This window comes from Podarcis pityusensis, assembly GCF_964106645.2.
Source record: "Podarcis pityusensis genome assembly, chromosome: 16".
Classification (NCBI taxonomy): Eukaryota; Metazoa; Chordata; class Lepidosauria; order Squamata; family Lacertidae; genus Podarcis; species Podarcis pityusensis.
The window spans coordinates 16,676,121-16,694,014 of NC_138041.1; the positions used below are offsets into that span (position 1 = coordinate 16,676,121).

At 48.0% G+C, this 17,894-nt stretch overlaps 1 protein-coding gene across 3 annotated transcripts; it reads right to left on the reverse strand.

Annotated features, from left to right (window-relative positions):
- Window positions 1-418: 418 nt before the first annotated feature.
- Window positions 419-14,627, reverse strand: USF1 (upstream transcription factor 1). Of its 3 annotated transcripts, none has more exons than XM_080984470.1 (11): window positions 14,468-14,627; window positions 10,557-10,644; window positions 9,601-9,650; window positions 9,235-9,347; window positions 7,490-7,591; window positions 6,125-6,323; window positions 5,562-5,649; window positions 5,319-5,377; window positions 3,970-4,064; window positions 2,769-2,897; window positions 419-1,460 (listed from the first exon to the last, which is right to left on the reverse strand). In XM_080984470.1, exons 2-11 carry the CDS (start codon window positions 10,562-10,564, stop codon window positions 1,374-1,376), a joined length of 930 nt encoding a protein of 309 aa, XP_080840596.1. In that variant the 5' UTR covers window positions 10,565-10,644; window positions 14,468-14,627; the 3' UTR covers window positions 419-1,373. The 3 variants fall into 3 exon arrangements, with proteins under 3 accessions (XP_080840596.1, XP_080840594.1, XP_080840595.1); XM_080984468.1 differs by having other exon boundaries at window positions 9,235-9,353; XM_080984469.1 differs by lacking the exon at window positions 14,468-14,627 and adding an exon at window positions 11,737-11,760 and having other exon boundaries at window positions 9,235-9,353.
- Between the last annotated feature and the right edge of the window lie 3,267 nt (window positions 14,628-17,894).

Here is a 17,894-nt window from a genome sequence, read left to right on the forward strand (position 1 = left end):
GGAATCATCTTTATTGTCATTTGAATCAGTTGGTTTGGTCCTGTCCTCAGTGGCAGCAGAACACAAACTTCCTCCATATTCCAGTTGGTAGCCCTTCAGATGTTTGAAGATGGCTATCACATCACTTCTCGGTCTCATCTTCTGGCAGAACATCCCCAAACTCCCTTGACCATTCTTCACAAGGCTTTCTTACCTTGATCAGTTTGGTCGCCCTCTTCCGCAAATGCGCCGACTTGTCAATATCCTTCTTCAATATCCCAACCCACCAGTTCAAGGCCAGTGCTCTAGGGCATGAGATCTCTCCAGCTGCTTCACCAGTACTGCCCCATATTTTGGCAGGGCCAAACTCAATGTCCTCTCTACCGCTGCAAGAGGAGACTTGACACTCATCCGCAAGCCAGAACACAGAACAACCCCCTGCTTTTCCATTACTTTATTTTTTTAACCCAGACTTATTTAAAAAAAAAAAACAGGGGGGAAAACAAACAAAAAAAAGAGAGAAGCATCACCCCAACCAGTTGTCCAATCACCTGAGATGGGAGAACAGCTACTGCTGCTCTCAACCCACACTCACCTCCTTGGCAAACAGCTTCCATGGCAAGAGAGCAACGTTAAATCACCTTCCAGGGTGTGGAGCAAAGAAAGGGGGAGGCTGTGGCAGGCTTGTCTTCAGTGCAAGCCCAGACTCTCGGGAGGGTTTTGAGGGCCACATCAGACCTGCAGCTGTTTGAGTGGAAGCCCAGAGGCAGAACTAGGTGGCCAGCCTTGAAGGGGAAGCGCGTGTGAGGCTGTCACTGCGGTGTAAAGGTTTCCTCCTACTGGCTGGTTTGGGCCGGAGAGCCACAAAGCAGGGTTGGGGGAGAGGAAGACTCTCAGCTCTCCACGCTCACAAAGAGTAAGGTGCCCGGAGATGGGCAGTGCTCTGGAGGCAGGGCCTATAGGCGGCACGAGGGAGAAAGGGGGGACGTGCAACATGTCTACATAATATCGCATGCACGGACACAGCAGGAGGTGTGTCGAGCGCACAGGTGAGAGGTGCTGTTCAAAGGGAGGAGAGAAAGAGAGAAAAGGTCATGACCCTGGAACTGATTAGGGCCGTATCAAGACAGAGGACTGTGTCGAGAGGCAGCGTCTAAGCTCAAGGAGGCAAGCCAGGTCCCGGGCCGTGAGGAAGAGCACTGGGCAGAGGCAAGTGTCCTGAGCTGAGCCCAGCCCAGCTCCCTGGCCCGGGAGCAACAGCGCTGCTCACTGGGTCTGTACAACAAGGACGGGGGCCTGGCGTGGAAGCACCAGCGAGGCACAGGACCCCCGTTGGCTGCTGTGCCGGAGGAGGAAGAAGAGGGCGAGGAGGGCCCTTGGTCAGTGGTGGCTTATCAGTGGCTGTCCTTGATGATGACCTCCACGCCGTGCTGCCGCAGCTGCGCTCGCAAGATCAGGTTCTTATTTTTCAGGTCTTCAACCTGCAGAGGGAGAAAGGAAGCAGGGAAGGGCCTCAGTTCTGCGGCAGAGCGCTTGCCTTGCATGCAGAAGGTCCCAGGTTCAATTTGAAATCATTTTTCAAAAAAGCATTTTTATTTGGTTTTACATGTACAAAATTATAAAAATCCAAGTATATATCCATATACATAGATTCCTCCGAAATCCGGGACTTCCCCCCACCCTCTCCATGGGGTCCCATTTTGAACATTTAAAACTGCAAATTCTTCCATACTCTATTATATCAATCCATATTATCCATGGTAATTGTTACACTACAAGTGAAATCAAAATCCCGCCAATGTTTCCATCTGCTTACAGTCGTCTCCTAAGTAGCTTATAAATTGTTCCCATTCTTTTATAGAGTTTTTGTCCTCTTAGTTTGTGAGTTTTCCTGTCAGTTTTGCCATTACGGCATAGTCCATCAGCTTGGTTTGCCATTCCTCTCCAGGTTCAATTTGCAGACAGGGCTGGGAATATCCTCTGCCTCAAACGCCTGAGAGCTGCTGTTGCCAATCAGCGTAGGCAATACTGAGCTAGATGGACCAATGATTTGCCTCAGTATATGGCAGCTTCCTATGTCCCTAGATGCTAAGGGAAGGGCTGCAGCTCAGTGGAGAGCATCTGCTCTGCATTGAGAAGGACTCACGTTCAATGCCCAGTAGCATCTCCAAGGAGAAACGCCTGCCAGAAATCGCTGCCAGTCAGTGTAGACAATACTGAGCTAGAAAGACCAGTGGTTTCTCTCCACACAAGGCAACTTCCTATATTCCTACACATACATAAAGGTAAAGGGACTCCTGACCATTAGGTCCAGTCGTGGCCGACTCTGGGGTTGCGGCGCTCATCTCGCTTTATTGGCCGAGGGAGCTGACATACAGCTTCTGGGTCATGTGGCCAGCATGACTAAGCCGCTTCTGGCGAACCAGAGCAGCGCACGGAAACGCCGTTTACCTTCCCACTGGAGTGGTACCTATTTATCTACTTGCACTTTGACGTGCTTTTGAACTGCTAGGTTGGCAGGAGCAGGGACCGAGCAACGGGAGCTCACCCCGTCGCAGGGATTCATGCCGCCAACCTTCCGACCGGCAAGCAAGCCCTAGGCTCTGTGGTTTAACCCACAGCGCCATCCGCGTCCCTACATACATACATACACACCGCTGCAAGCAATATGCAATCTGCTGGAAGAGCCCCTGCCATGCCAGTTCCAACCCCTTAAAGAGCTTCCCCACTACTTCTCCCCTTCTGGTAGAAAAACATCCACACCCTGCCCCCCTTCTGGCCAGCCTTACCTGCTGCCGCAAGACCTCGTTGTCCATCTGTAGCTGGTCCAGGCCCTGCAGCTCCTCGGAGAGACGAATGTTGCTCTGCCGCAGCTCCTGGATGTAGTCACAAGCTTTGGAGAGGATCCCTCCTTTGCTCTGCAGTGAAAGTGAGTGATTGAGCTGGGGGCCCAGGGGGGAGACTCCAGGGTAGTACCAGCCCCTGACACTTCAGGTGGGAACACTCGGCAGGTCATGGCTGCCTTCTCTCTTCAACCCCCCCCCATCCATTCCAGTGTGCCGTTTCCCTGAAGACCGGAAAACTGCCTCCTCCTGCCTAGAAATGTTAAAACCAGGTGCTGCGACAAGTTAAGGCAGGTGTGTGAGAGGAAAGACACCCCTGACAGTTTCCAGGGAACCAAACAATTCCTAGACCAGGTGAAGATGGAAGCAGGGGACTCCTCCTGATAGGGGTGACAAGACAGATCCTGGGATCGTTTTTTTAAAGATTCTATTCAAAAGCTCTTAGAAACCACTTAATGTTTTAAAAAGCTTTGAGCTGTGAACAATAGAAAAGCAACAGAATTAACAGAAAAAATACAACCCAAAACAAACAAAGCAGCAGCAGCAGCAAAGCTTGTAAAAAGGAATTTTAAAAGGCATTAAAGGGATTGAAACACACAAATCAGGGTCCAATCTTCCGGGGTCAGGGAAAGTCTGGGCAAACAGGTCTGCTTTTACAAGGCATCCAAAGCAACTGATGGCTGCTGCTTCACCCAACGCCTCCTGTTTTGCACCTATATGTTTTTTAATCCATGCACATGCAAACAGACTGCTTGATATGGACACCACCGTGGGTTACTAAATGCCAAAATGAACGATTTCTTTGATGTGCAGAGAAGAGTTCTGGATACAAGATGTTGAAGTTTGGTAGGCAGAATGTTTGAGAGGGTGCTGAGCACAGGTCAGCTCCCTCAGGCAGAGCCCCTTCTGGCCTTTTTGATCCCTCAGTGATGTGCCCACCATTTTTAGATTACCCAGAAAGCCCTGATGTAGTCAACAGGGCATCATGCCAGGGCACTGTGGAAATTAGAATGGCAAGCAGCTTCACAGATGCAGTAGCTGACACTGAGCGAGCCTGAAGTCAAGGGCTGGCACCCTGCTGGAGCCTTTCTGTAACCGGGCCCAGACTGTCTCTGCTCCTACAGAAGGCCAGTTCAAGCCCCCTTACCTGCCCAGACTTGGTGTTCTCCATGGAACAGTCAGGGATAATCTTAGACAGCTGCACAATCCAGTTGTTGATCTTGTCCCTGCGCCTGCGCTCCACTGGAAGAGATGGAAAGATAAACATCATAAACAGAGCCTGCTGGATGAGGCCAAGGGCCCACCTAGTCCACCATGCTGTTCTCACAGTGGCCAACCAAATGCCTCTGGGGAAACTTGCAAGCAAAAGAGCACTCTCCCTTCCTGTGGTTTCTAGCAACTGGTATTTGAAATCATGACAGCCTCCCATCATCACTTTCATGCTGAGTACCCATTCGTAGCCTTCTCCTCCATGAATTTGTCCAATCCTCTTTTAAAGTCATCCAATTTGGTGGCCATCACTGCCTGCTGCAGGAGTCAGTTCCATAGTTTAGCTATGGTCTATGTGAAAAAGCACTCGATATTCCTCAAGAAGAGCCTTTTGGCCAGCCCAAAATGACCTGCCTCCTGGCCTGGTCATTCTACATACACAACTCTCTATTTAAGGTGGCCAGCCGGGTCCCACCTCTTGACGATTATTACCTGCAACTGAACACAACTCAAATGCATCAAAAGGCCTTACTAGTTTTTCCAGAATTTTAGCCAGGGTTGAAAATACTTTAGAACTCAGAATAAAATCCCTGGAGGATGAGATGTGAACATGTACTGGCATATGCAGCGACATCTTTACACCCTTAGAGGATTTCTTTAGAGGCTTTCTCTTTTTTTAGAACATACCAGGCAAGATAATAGATGAGGTGGAGGAGGGGGAGAAACAGGGTATGCTGAAGAGGTTGTGAGCAAGATAGTATATATGGGGGTCAGGAGAGAAAACACGATGGAGAAGTACAAGCCTAGTTTGGAAGCCATGGCACATGTAGAATACACCACCAAGTCTGCTCCCTTTCCCTTGTGTTTCTAGATTGTAAGCCTGTGGGTAGGGACTGCCTTGTTTTGAGTATGTAAACCGCTCTGGTAGTCTTTCTGGCTGGAGAACTGGGCACAAAGACTCTCTGGTTTCACATGAATTTTCTTCTTCTTAAACATTTCTGTTGTGCGCAAATCTATCTCAATACATACAGGGTCTCAGACTTACTAAGAATTCGAACAAAACAATAAATGAGCATGAGGTGGAAGAATGACTGGCATACTAGAATGGTGGGATGTGGACCAATCTCCTTCAAGATGCTGAACAGATTGCAGTGCTGCAGTATGCCCTGCAATAAGATCCTCCTACAGAGGAGCGCAAGGCAGTCAGCACTCCAAGCAACCTCTCCTCATGGAACAGTGTGGCTAAATTCAAGGATCACATTCGTTAGCAAAACAGTTCCCACTCACCTTCATTGTGCTGCGCCCGACGTTTCTCATCTCGGGTCGTTCGTGGAGCTTCAGACTTCCTGAGGGAGTCAAAAACACAATTTGGCACTGGGTTTCCCATTCAGATTTCCAGAGACAGGAGGAGGCCCTCAGCAGCCCCCCTTCCAGGCTGGGAAGCCATTGGACACTCAAGGAAACTGTGCCCCACCCCCGAATAAAAGAGGAACTTTAGAGACTGGCATGCGACGGAAGGAGAGCACTCACGGTGAGTAAGGGTGTGTCCTGGGTGCGATGGACCTCTGTGTCCCACTTTGCAGAACCTCCTGTGGTGACATCATGACAAAAAACTGCCCTGTGCAATTCAAAACAAGACAGAGTTGTAGAGAAGAGCAGCACAGCTCTGAAGGAACTGTCATGAAACCAAACAGGTGGCCAAGCTGCCCTAGTTCTAAAGGGGGGGAGAAGCAGGGGTGGTGAGGATATGAAAATGACTGGGTTGCACCTTCACATCTGAAACTGGGTTTCCCCGATCTGTAGGAATGGGAGCTTGTTTCCCGAAATCTGTGTCCAACCTGTGTAACCTAGACTCCTATCTTCACCACTCGTGCTCTGCGACAACCGTTTTAGATGCGCGACATCGTTCCAATTCATTTGAACAACCTGAGATGGCCAAAACGGCTCCATCTTGATATGGAAAATCTGTAGCGAGCCCAGAGGTGGGAGCAACTCCATTTCCCAGGGGAAGGAGCTAAGTAAGTTGAACTTGCCAGAAGGCTCCTGGGGAGGGGAGGCTCTAGTTGTCTCGCAGGTAGCCCAACCCAACTGACCTGTGCCAGTTGGCGTCGCTTGCCCAAGAAGGGCATCTGAGTTCTGGGTCGTCACCACGGCTGTGGCTGTGGTTCCTGCCCCGGCAGACGTGCTGGTGTCAGCCACTGCAGTGGCAGGGTAGTACGTGTAGTGCGTCTCCGTAGTCGCAGCTTCTGTCTCGACGGCATCTTCGCTGGTGAATGCGCCCTGGATGACAGCCTGGGGGGAGGAGAAGAGAGGAGCCTCCTTCAGATACATCTACCTCAACAAATACTTGGGCAGGTATCCATCTCAGGCAGAGACAGACAATGGTGTTATTCTCTCAGGATGCTCCTCCCTTGAGATGCTCTTCCTACATTGCTTTTGTATTGAAGCCCAAGGCACAAGTGCAAAATCGGCGCAGGAGGGTTCAGAACCTTCAGTCTAGCACAGTGGTTCCCAAATCTTCTCAGGCAACCACCCCCTTGGTTTCATAAACTCATCCCTAGTCTCACTCTACCATACTCTATAAAAGCATCATTCAAAACAGAGGTTTGGACAACCCACTGGCGAAGATAACACACACAAAATTCAAAACAGTAGCGATTAATTGTACATTTGTTTTCCAAAATCCAATTAAAACTTATTTAGTTGAATTAATTCAACAAAACTGAGGAACGTGATCCAGTGATACCCTTCACAAACACCCCAACAGCACCACAACTGCCTGGATTGAGCTGCTTATACCTTCAAAGGTACCTTAGATGCAAGAAGTGAGGGGCAGAGGCAGTTATTTGATATTCAGCAGCCTGGTTTTATGAAACAAACTTCCAGTCCTTATGAGCTATGGAAAAGCCAAAGGGAAGGGGAGGAGCTAAGAAGGATTCCTTGTCACTCTTTGGGTGCTTCCAGGAGGGCTCTTTCTGTTGGTCTGGGGGTGCCACATGCCTGCAAGATTTTGAGAGTCCACACAATATAAACAGCGAAAATATGCCAGCCTGTATCCCCACCCCCTATATTAGTTCAGATATACTATTTCCAGGGAAAACCCAGTAAGAAGAAAAACTTCTCTTGCCAATGACCTGTTTGCAAGATCTCAACAACCCATTTACGAATTAAGCCCCACCTGGAATCACCCTTTGGCCCTACGTATTGACTAGCAGATGCTGAATGCTGCAAATGCACTAACTACATGCAGCCGTACCTAAGTTATTCAAGCTGCAGAATTGGGGTGAATGTGCCTGCAGAATATCCACCTCCTGCCCATAAGCCTCAAGGAGCCTGTTTCATCAGCCACAAACCATCCGGGGCCAGAGGAGCAGAGCTAACAGCTCAGCCAGAAAGGATGACTGCATAGAGCAGATTGGCAATGTCACCATTTCCTCCGCTGACTCAGCAGAACCCACCTGTGTCATGGACTGCGTTGCAGGATAACCGCTGATGGCCCCAGTCCCCTCGGTCTGCCCATCCAGCTGCCCCTCAGCTACCTGAATCACTCTGTACATCAGCTGGTGAAAAGAGCAAAGGGGGGACATCGTTAACAGAGCAAGTGCTTAGTGGTGGGAACAGCCTTTGCCAATCTGCCCCCCTCCAAACCCTCATCAGCTCCAGCCAGAAAACGCAGGTTCAGAGTCCTGCTGAACCATGAGGTTGACTGGGTGAGCCTATGACACATGCTTTCACCTAGCTACTTTCTTGCAAGGGGGGGACATAGAAAGTTGCCTTACACTGAGTCATGCCATTTGGTCCATGTAGCTCAGTACAGTCGTACCTTGGTTCTAAAACAGAATCCGTTCCGGGAGTCCATTCGACTTCTGGAACTGTTTGAAAATCAAGGCATGGCTTCCGATTGGCTGCAGGAACATCCTGCAGCCAATCAGAAGCCATGGAAGCCATGCCAGACGTTCAGCTTCTGAAAATCGTTCCAAAACCGGAACACTCACTTCCGGTTTTTGATCGTTCGGGAGCCGAAACATACGAGTTCCAAAGCGTTCGGCAACCAAGGTATGACTGTACTGCCTAAACTGACTAGCAGCTGCTCTTCAGAGTTTCAGGCAAGGGTCCTTCCCAACCTTGCCTGCAGATGCAGCCAGGAATTAAATCTGGGACCTTCTGCATGCAAAGCACATGTTCTACAACTGAGTTATGGCCCTTCCCAAATGTGCAGGGGAGCAGAAACATCTACACCATGCTGAGCATTTTGAAGGAGGGGCTGGGATCTTACAAATGTACTGTATTTTTCTGTGTACAACACAACCCCTATTTTGGGGGACTCAAATTTATGAAAATGGGGGAATATGATCCCCATGTATAAGACGAGCCCCATTTTTTAACATTATTTTAGAGTAAAAAAACCTAGTCTTATACACGGAAAAGTATGGTATTTTTCTTTAAAAATTAAGACCCCCATCACTTCCCTGAGCCTTGCTGGAAATAACCCCAAGAGCTAGCAGGACCATTGCAAACCATTTGGCTTGGCCTCTTTCTCCAGGATGCAGTCCCGGGATGCCCCCATAACTGCATTTGCACAAGAGGCAGCTCATGCATACAAGGGGGAACACACAGGCCAGGCTAATGAAGGGGCTGGCAGGACCAGCCTGAGAGGGTACAAGTCCCTGCATGCCAGAGACAGGGAGGCACCCTGTGCTAAGTCTCCTTATGCTTTGGTCACCTTGGACTTCCAGAAGGTGGAAGGATGGAGCACTTCAGCAGAGCAAAGATGGGGGTCTTCCACATACCTCTGGACACACTGGACAAGGCAGCACAGGCGACCCATCCCCATTTTTATGAACACCTGCTGTTTTAGCCTATTTTTCAGAAATGCTGGGAAACGAGATGGGGTGTGTGTGCTGAGTTAGGGGTGACGTAGAGAGAATAGATAGTGGGAAGAACATGAGAATAACAGTACTGGATCAGGCCAATAGCCCATCTAGTCCAACATCCTGTTCTTGCAGTGGCCAACCAAATGCTTGTGAAGAAACCCGCAAGCAGGAGACAAGCACAAGAGTATTTTCTCTTCTTGTGGCTTTTGTGGGGCTACTGCTGCCTCTGAATGTCAAGGAATAACAGAGCCACTATACTGCATACCCACCAACCCACCCCAAAGGAAACAAAACCAGCGGCACGAGGGGAATTCGATTAAGTGTCTTACCTGAGTGCCCCCATTTTCTGTCCGGAAGACATATTTGATGTTGGGATCAGGGAAGGTAGCAGCTGATTGAATGCTAGCAATGGCCACACTGGTGGGATCTTCGCCTGTCGCCACTGCCCCTTAAGGAAAGAAGGGAAGGGGATGCCGCCCAGGGAAGAGAGATGGACACATTTGCTCATTAAGCGTTGCCCAGGCAGGAACATTCTCCACCCACCCGCACAACCACCGGAGCACTGTCCCAGAAGATTAGAAGGGAGTGGAGGGGAATCTCCACTAGCAGATCACCGTTTAGCTTTTGGGGAGTGGGAGGCAATGGGGGGGTGGGGAGGCCGGAAGCAAGAGCAGCAGGTGTGGCTGGGTGCTCACCTTCCTGGATTTGCACAGTGCCCTCTTCCGTCTCTACCGCTTTCTGCTGTCTGCCAAGAAAGAGAAAAAAGGAAGGCACATGAGCAGAGAACCCAGGAGCCCAGAGACAGTATTTGGGCTGTGTGCACCTGCCTTTCTGCTTCTTTCTTGAGGGTGGCCAGCTACAGAAGGAGGGAGGGGCTCCCTTATTTAGAAGAGACCTTCAGCAGACACCCTGCTCCACATGCACCAGACCTTGGAGGCTAATGTTATTTAATGTGTTTATATCTCGCCTTGCTCTCAAGTTGGGACTGAAGGGGGCTTACAGCATTTAAAAACAGTATCAGAAAGTGCAATGTAATTTATTTTATGTATTTGTTACATCTATATTCCACTTCTCCTCAAAGGAGTTCAAGGTGGAGCGCATAGTTCTTCCCCCCACCCCACTTTCTCCTCCCAACAACCCTGTGAGGGAGGTTAGGCAAGCAGGACTTGAGCTCAAGAGCACTCCTCCTTCCTATGGCTCTGACCATGGAGGCAGAGCATAACCTTCCTGGCCAGAAGCCATTTATAGCCTTATGCTCCATGAATCTGTCCAATCCTTCAAGGAGAGAGGCAATATGCCTTTTGGCTGAGGATGAATGAGGGGAGGCCTGCTTGTGGGCTCACCAGAATCTTTTGTTCTGGTCCCAGGATGCTGGACTCCCTGGCAGGGCAACTATCCTGGGAGCAGGGGGAAAAGAGAACTATCAGCCACTAGGCCTAATAGCCCTGCTATTGTTTACAAACAGAATTTATCTCAGAAACTTGTGGGGCCATTCACTCACTCTCATAATAAGAGCCCTGTGGCTAGCACCCTGAAGCAAAGCAGATACCCCCAGGTAGCCCCCAAGCAGGGCCTGAGACTAAGAGCCACCCCCCATTGCTCGCCCCCCAGAAAGCAAAATATATTCAGAGGCATCCTCTCTCTCTCTCACCCCTTCATTTCTTCACTCCACTATGCATCAGAAGACTGCAGCCTGGGTTTTTAGTCTTCCACTGCTTCACAGCTGCTTCATCCAGACCCTGGGAAGGAAAACACAGATTCGTGAAGATGATGCCTATCGTTCTGCTGCCTCATTTCCTCACACACTAATAATAATGCTATTACCAAAGCTAAGCAATTTTGCCCTAATTTCAATGCCCCAGAGTGCTTTCAGATTTTAGCTTTTGGTTAAAAAAGCTCTCTGTAATATTCATTTATTTCCACTATTATGGAATTGCCTGGGCGGCTCAGAATTCTAAGAACAGAAGCACCAAACAAATCTGGCCATCCTTAATGCAAAAAGCAAAAGGACCAACAAGCTGAAGAGTCAAAAGCTAGAAGAATTTCCATGTCACTAAAAGGCTTTAAGTGGAAAGCTGGATCTCCCAATGTTCAGCCTGGGCACCACTGATGAAGATGTTCTATCCCAGGTCCTTAGTTTCCACATGCCTCACAGGGATGCAGAAACCACCCCACAAGCTGGTTCACAGGGTGGACCTGCATTTAAAGGTAAAAACCAGTGCCTTGTACTGAGCCAGGCAACGAACTGGGAGGCATTGCAACAGATGTATCATGCAACCAAGTTCCCAGCAGCACTCTTAATTTTCTGGGACCAATTGCAAATTTCAGACCTTTCTCAAGGGTAGCCCCATGTAGAGCACCTTACAGCTGCCTAACCTGGAAATAACTCCCACATGTGTATCTGTGGCAAGAATTTTTCCAGTCCTCTTTTAACTATTCAAGTTGGTAGCCATCACTGTGTCCTATGGGAGGGAGTTCCACAGTTTAACTATGTGCTGTGTAAAGAAGAACTTGCTTTTATTCATCCTGCTCTACACCCACTGTGACAGATTTCAGACAGGTCTTTCCAAGCCCTATGAGGGAACGTCTGGGTCTTTACAGCATGCAAAGCATGTGCTCTACCACTTAGATATGGGCATCCCTCGTACTGTATAAATAAATCAGTAATAGAGATTACTGACATCCCACAAGTGCGGACTGTGAGAAGGTACATTAAATTATAGGGATCAATTTGCATCACAAACTTCCTCCCTCGGGCACCAGAGGGGAGGGAACAGAGCAACCAATGGAGACAATGTCTTATTGCTCTAACCACTCATATGAACACTTACTAGTTTGCAATGTCCTTCGGCTGGGGACCCATCCAGTCCTTGGGTTTTTAAATACAGTTGTACCTCGCAAGACGAATGCCTCGCAAGACGGAAAACTCGCAAAACGAAAGGGTTTTTCGTTTTTTGAGTTGCTTCGCAAGACGATTTCCCCTATGGGCTTGCTTCGCAAGACGGAAACGTCTTGCAAGTTTGTTTCCTTTTTCTTAAAACCGTTAATACAGTTGCGACTTGACTTCGAGGAGCAACTCATAGCACGCGGTGTGGTAGCCTTTTTTGAGGTTTTTGAAGACTTTGGTGATTTTTGAAGCTTTTCCAAAACTTTTCCGACACCGTGCTTCGCAAGACGAAAAAACCGCAAGACGAAAAAACTCGCGGAACGAATTAATTTCGTCTTGCGAGGCACCACTGTATTATGTGCATTTCCATGAAGTGTCATGTACAGTGATGGCACCATGGTTCAGACCTGCACTCAACACAACCCCACACTCGGAAAGAGAGGAGGCACTTCTCTTGCACCCCATTATCACTTTTAAGTTTTAGATTGCAAGCTTACCAGGCCAGCAACCTTTCCCATTTTATGCTCCCCTGCAGAGGGCTATATACACTGATAGCACTATATAAACACTCACACAGATATTTAAAGAAGGCAGGGTGGTGTAGGGATCAGACTCCATACACATCATACCAGGGCTTGAAATTAGTAAGGCACCAGGCGCATTTTGCACCTAACGATTCTCCATTTGTGAGCTCCTCAAAACGTCTAGGTACCGGTTTTTGCGGCTGGCGGATACTCAAGGATTACTGAAATGTAAGTGCTCTGAAGCCTCAAAGTATATGTTAAAGACAGACAATGCGTTAAGGATATTAACAATAGAGTGTTTTGAAAACTGAAGTATGGTACCGATATTTTTTATTGTAAACACCAAATTAAACATGCATTAACAACCCAGGTCCCAGAAGCCATTTGGCTCCAAGCTTTTCTATCCCAGTTTCTTACACTGCATCACAAGGTGGGGGTTAGATGTGCAGCTTTTCCAAGGAAAGCAACAACCCACCAAGTCACACCACTCCTTTGATCCTCCGAGCTGATGGCAACCAAGCTTGAATGATGCATACCTTCCTGTGTTCATACAAGAAGGAAGCTGCCTTCTATCAAGGATGTTGTTTTACTACAGCATACATCATTCCTGACCAATGGCTAATGACCATTGGTATGATGGGAGTCATAGTCCAACCAAATCTAGGGGCCTAAGATTGAAGAACACTGTGCTAGCCCACTACTCTCTTCAGCAGCAAGGATAGGCAGAGAGACGTCTGCTATCCAATCCTTTTAACTGACCAGGAAGTGAACCAGGGACCTTTTGCGTGGAAAAACAGATGCCCTGTCCCCCAAGCTGTGCCCTCCTAGCTCCTATCCCTTTCTTACTCCTGCTCCACTCTAATATGTAAGCTCCTTGAAGGAAGGGGCCTACTCATTCTTGCCAATGAAACTCTAAGATACTATACACAGTACACAGGTGTTGTTGTACAGTAATACTATAAATATTATATAGCACCACATACATTGTTACTCACTGTTGTTATTAGTATAGCAACACTAATATTTTGTATGTTTTTAAAACCTGATTGTGGATGACTTAGGGACCATGTTGTGCAGCTAACAAAATAAACAATATTTATATTTATTAACTACTTTACTCACAAAAGTGAGTTACAACACAGTATAAACATTAAAACCTGTTACAACAAACCAAATAATAATTAAAAAAACACATCCATACAAAATGAAGGGCAGGCCTTACGGATCCTGTGCCACTAAGAGAAGCCACAAGTACTTAGAACCCCTCAAATTAAGGGCCAAAAGCCCAGGTAAAAAAAGTTACATTTCTGTCTGGTGCCCTGGGGACAGCATTCCACAAGCAGGGAGCCACCACTGAAAAGCCCTATTCCACCCACTGGACATCCTATGGGGGAGAAGCACTTGAAGGAGGGTCTGAGACAAGCACCGCAGAGTCCGCAGTGCTGCATTCAGCAGCAGCAGCAGCAGCTTGCACCCAAAGTTAGTCACATTCAGAATAGACCCAATAAAACTGTTGACGGGAACAGCAGTAGTGTAATACGACTGGGCTGCACTCAACCATAGCCCCCTCAAGAGCAGACCAATGCAAATAATAACAACGAGAGAGAGAGAAAGCATGCACCCAGCGTTAGTCACCCTTTGGATTGGAGCCGACGAAACTCACAACAACATGACGGTAGTAATCATAAGAGCCGTCGTGGTAATAGCTTGCTTACTTAAACGTTAGTCACACCCAGAGCAGCCCCAACGAAACAAACTGACTTGGCTCACTTGACATCCCCAAGTGCAACTGAGCTAGACACGAGCCCATAATAATAAAAGCGGCCTCGCACGTGTGAAGTCCCAAAAAACAAGAGATATCGGGAGAGGCCTGGAGATGGGGAGGAGCTGCTGTGGGAGAAGCCCCGCCCAGTCTCGTCTGAAGAGAGCCACCTCGCCTTGAGAAACTGAGGCCAGAAAGACACCCACCCGTCCACCCCATCCCCGGGCCCAATCCTGCGCCCCTCCTCATTGCTGTCCCCCGCCGCCTCCCGCACCACGGAGCCTTCAACTGTCCAACCCTATCCTGTCCCCCGCCCGCCCCCCGGATTATCCCCTCCTCCTCCTCCTCTGCCCGAGGTGGGATTGGGGGGCGGGCGGGCGACTGTTTACCTGGCCTCCCCTCCGTCTCTCTCGCCCCCTTGTCTCTCCATGGAGATCGGCGCATGCGCACCGCGGAGCCTTTCTCTTCCGTCCTCTCTGCCTCTCTTCTCCGTCGCCGCCGCCGCCGCCCATACAGCTCGACGGGGAGGCAACCACGGCAGGCGGCGCAAGCCCCGCCTCGCCGAGCTTGGTTCCTGGACCCGGGGCGTCGCGGCTGGAAACTATATGAGTGGAAAGGCCGCCGCTTCCGGCCGCCGCCATCTTAGGGAGGGATCCGGCCATATTTTTTTTTCCTTACAGGCGCCATTTTAGGGAGGGACTCGGGCCTTCGTTTCTCGCCGGCGCCATTTTGGGGAGGGACGATGGCGGCTCGGGTCTTTCTCCTCTCGCCAGCGCCGTTCAGGAGCGGCTTATGGTCACCTGCACTTGGACTAGTGCAGGTAGACCATGAGAGAACTGTTTTTAAATTCACTTGTGTTATGCAATGCCGTGAGTGGGGTGTGAGGGGGAGCGCAATGTCTGTCTTTAGCTTCCGGTGGCCGCCATCTTAGCGAAGGGCGCTACCTTCAGCTGTCAGTTTCTAACGTCCAACGGGGGTTGGCTCATTTTCTCTAGCCAATAAGGAAGGACCATTGCCTAGGGATGCCATCTTTGTTGTGGGCAACAAGTTTCCTCTGGTTACTCTGAGCCTTGACAAATCCGTAATGTACATTTAAAGCACACCCAACTCATATTTAAAGCTCAAGACTTTACTCAGCAGAGCTACAATTCCCAGCACCCTTAACAACTACAGTTCCCAGGATGCTTGGGAGAAAGTCATGTGCTTTAAATGGGTGCGGTGTCTATTTTAAATGTATGGTGTTGATTTAACCTATGTTAAATCCTTTTTTATTGGTAAAGGACTCCAGTGTCTTATGATTACCTTATGTTCACATAACCAGTGCAAATTATGATGGCATTTGCTGTGTTTCGTTTTGAAGGAAGCAGCTCCATATCGGTCATATTGGTTGTTGGCAACTTGCAAAAATATATATATATATTTTCGGGTCAGGTTAATTTTCTTCTCTGAAAATGGCATTAGGTTGGAATAGGAAACGGTACAGCTAGAATTACAAGAATTATTCGGTTTGGACTTTTATCCTGTGATTGCCCTCCACCCCAGTACTTCCTTCAGGACACTTGTATTGACAAGTGTGTAGCACTTGTGAATGTTCAAAGCACTTTACAAATCTTATTTTATTTGTTTTAAAGGTTTATACCCAGCCTTTCCTTCAAAGTGGCTCATGACAGATGAAAGCATTACAAAAATAGAACCCAAAATTGCTGCTCTTCTGTTTGTGACAAAGAGAGCCACTGGGGTCAGGATGTGATGTTAATGCTCCTCCCTAGTGATAGCAGATGGTACTCTGCCTCACCTTCCACCAAGCAGCATGAGATGATGCAAAATGTTATAACCCTTACAAGCACCCTGCAGAGCAGACCAATATCATTACCTGCCTCACACTGTTGTAGATGAGAGGGCTGAGGCAGAATGGCTCACCTACAACTAACGAGTAAATGGCAGAAGCAAGATCTGAACCAAGAATTTCCTGTTTTGTAGCACAGGTCTTAGCTGCTACACTGCACCTACAGTGTACAAAAGGGCACAGCTCTACAAAAGTTTAGACATAGGGAGGGTGACTTGTGGCAACTTGACTTGAGTCCACTCACTAAACTGCATGACTGGGCAGATTTAAAAGCCCAAATGCAACACCCTCATTTGAGGCCAGCCTCATGCCAGAGTTGTGCCCAAGAAGCAGGTAAGAAATATCAAGACACCTGTTAAAAATGCATTAGGCTAACCCAAACTTCCACAGGTAGGTAGCTGTGTTGGTCTGCCATAGTCGAAACAAAATTTTAAAAAATTCCTTCTAGTAGCAACTTAGAGACCAACTAAGTTTGTTATTGGTATGAGCTTCTTCAGATATAGTGGTACCTTGGGTTACATACACTTCAGGTTACATACGCTTCAGATTACAGACTCTGCTAACCCAGAAATATTACCTCGGGTTGAGAACTTTGCTTCAGGATGAGAACAGAAATCGTGCAGCAGCGGCATGGCAGCAGCTGGAGAACCCATTAGCTAAAGTGGTGCTTCAGGTTAAGAACAGTTTCAGGTTAAGAACGGACCTCTGGAACAAATTAAGTACTTAACCCAAGGTACCACTGTACAGTGAAACAGAAGTCACCAGATCCTTATATATAGTGAGAGGGTGGGGAGGGGTATTACTCAGAAATAGACTGGAAAGAGAAGTTGCTGAATTGCAAATTATTACCAAACTTAAAACCATGGAGAGACCTGGTCTGAACAGAGACATTGGATTCTTATCTCATTATACATGATACAGCTATTTTTAGCCATCTCACCCCTTGCTTTTTCCTGTAAGACCAATTGCAGTCGTTAACAGTTGTCAACAGGTTAACCACACTTATCAACCAATCACCCATTCCTACCACCCTTCTGAGTAATACTCTTCCCCACCCTCTCCCTATATATAAGGGTCTGGTGACTTCTGTTTCAGTGTGTCTGAAGAAGTGTGCATGCACATGAAAGCTCATACCAATAACAAACTTAGTTGGTCTATAAGGTGCTACTGGAAGGATTTTTGTTTTGTTTTGTTCCAAACGTCCACAGTAGATCTAGTAGTAGAGATTCCACTAGATCAGATTGTCTCAAATGTTGAGGTATGGCTTAGGCATCACAAGATCCTGAAGATTTATTGCAACCTTTTTTCATTGGCGTTCATGCAGCTATTTTTAACAATTTCATAAGTGTCAACAAATATCAATGGCTACTGAAGAATAGCTGAAGAAGCCACAAAGAAAAGCGTTGCTTAACACATCTGGGATGGCGTTTTAATGACGGAAATCTTTTGGACTCTACCACTAAACCTGCACGGGCAGCACCAAGGTCACACCCACACCATACACTTAATGCACATTTAAAGCATATGGCTTCTCCCAAAGAATCCTGGGAAGTGTAGTTTGTTAAGAGTGCTGAGAATTGTAGCTCTGTGAGGGGTAAACTACAATCCCCAGGAGTTTCCGGGGGGAAAGTCATGTGTGTTAATTGTGCTTTAAATGTATGGTGTGGATATGACCTAAGTCTACACTAACCTGCTATGACGAAGTGTCACCAGTTAGTTGTAGACAAACCCCACACACTTTACAGCATTTGAAAAATGGGAACAACTCAGTCCTTGTAACACTCCCATTCTCACACCAGTGACCAATCTGCCCCCTTTTCCACTCTCCATATACAAATCACGACAGGTTTTTCTCTGCTGGTATGCTAATCTTGGTACTATTTGGCTAGCCACATAAATTTCCTGCTATCTTTTTTACACTTTAGTCACCCAACAGGCCGCTTAAGCCATTCCTAAGCGGGGTCAATAAA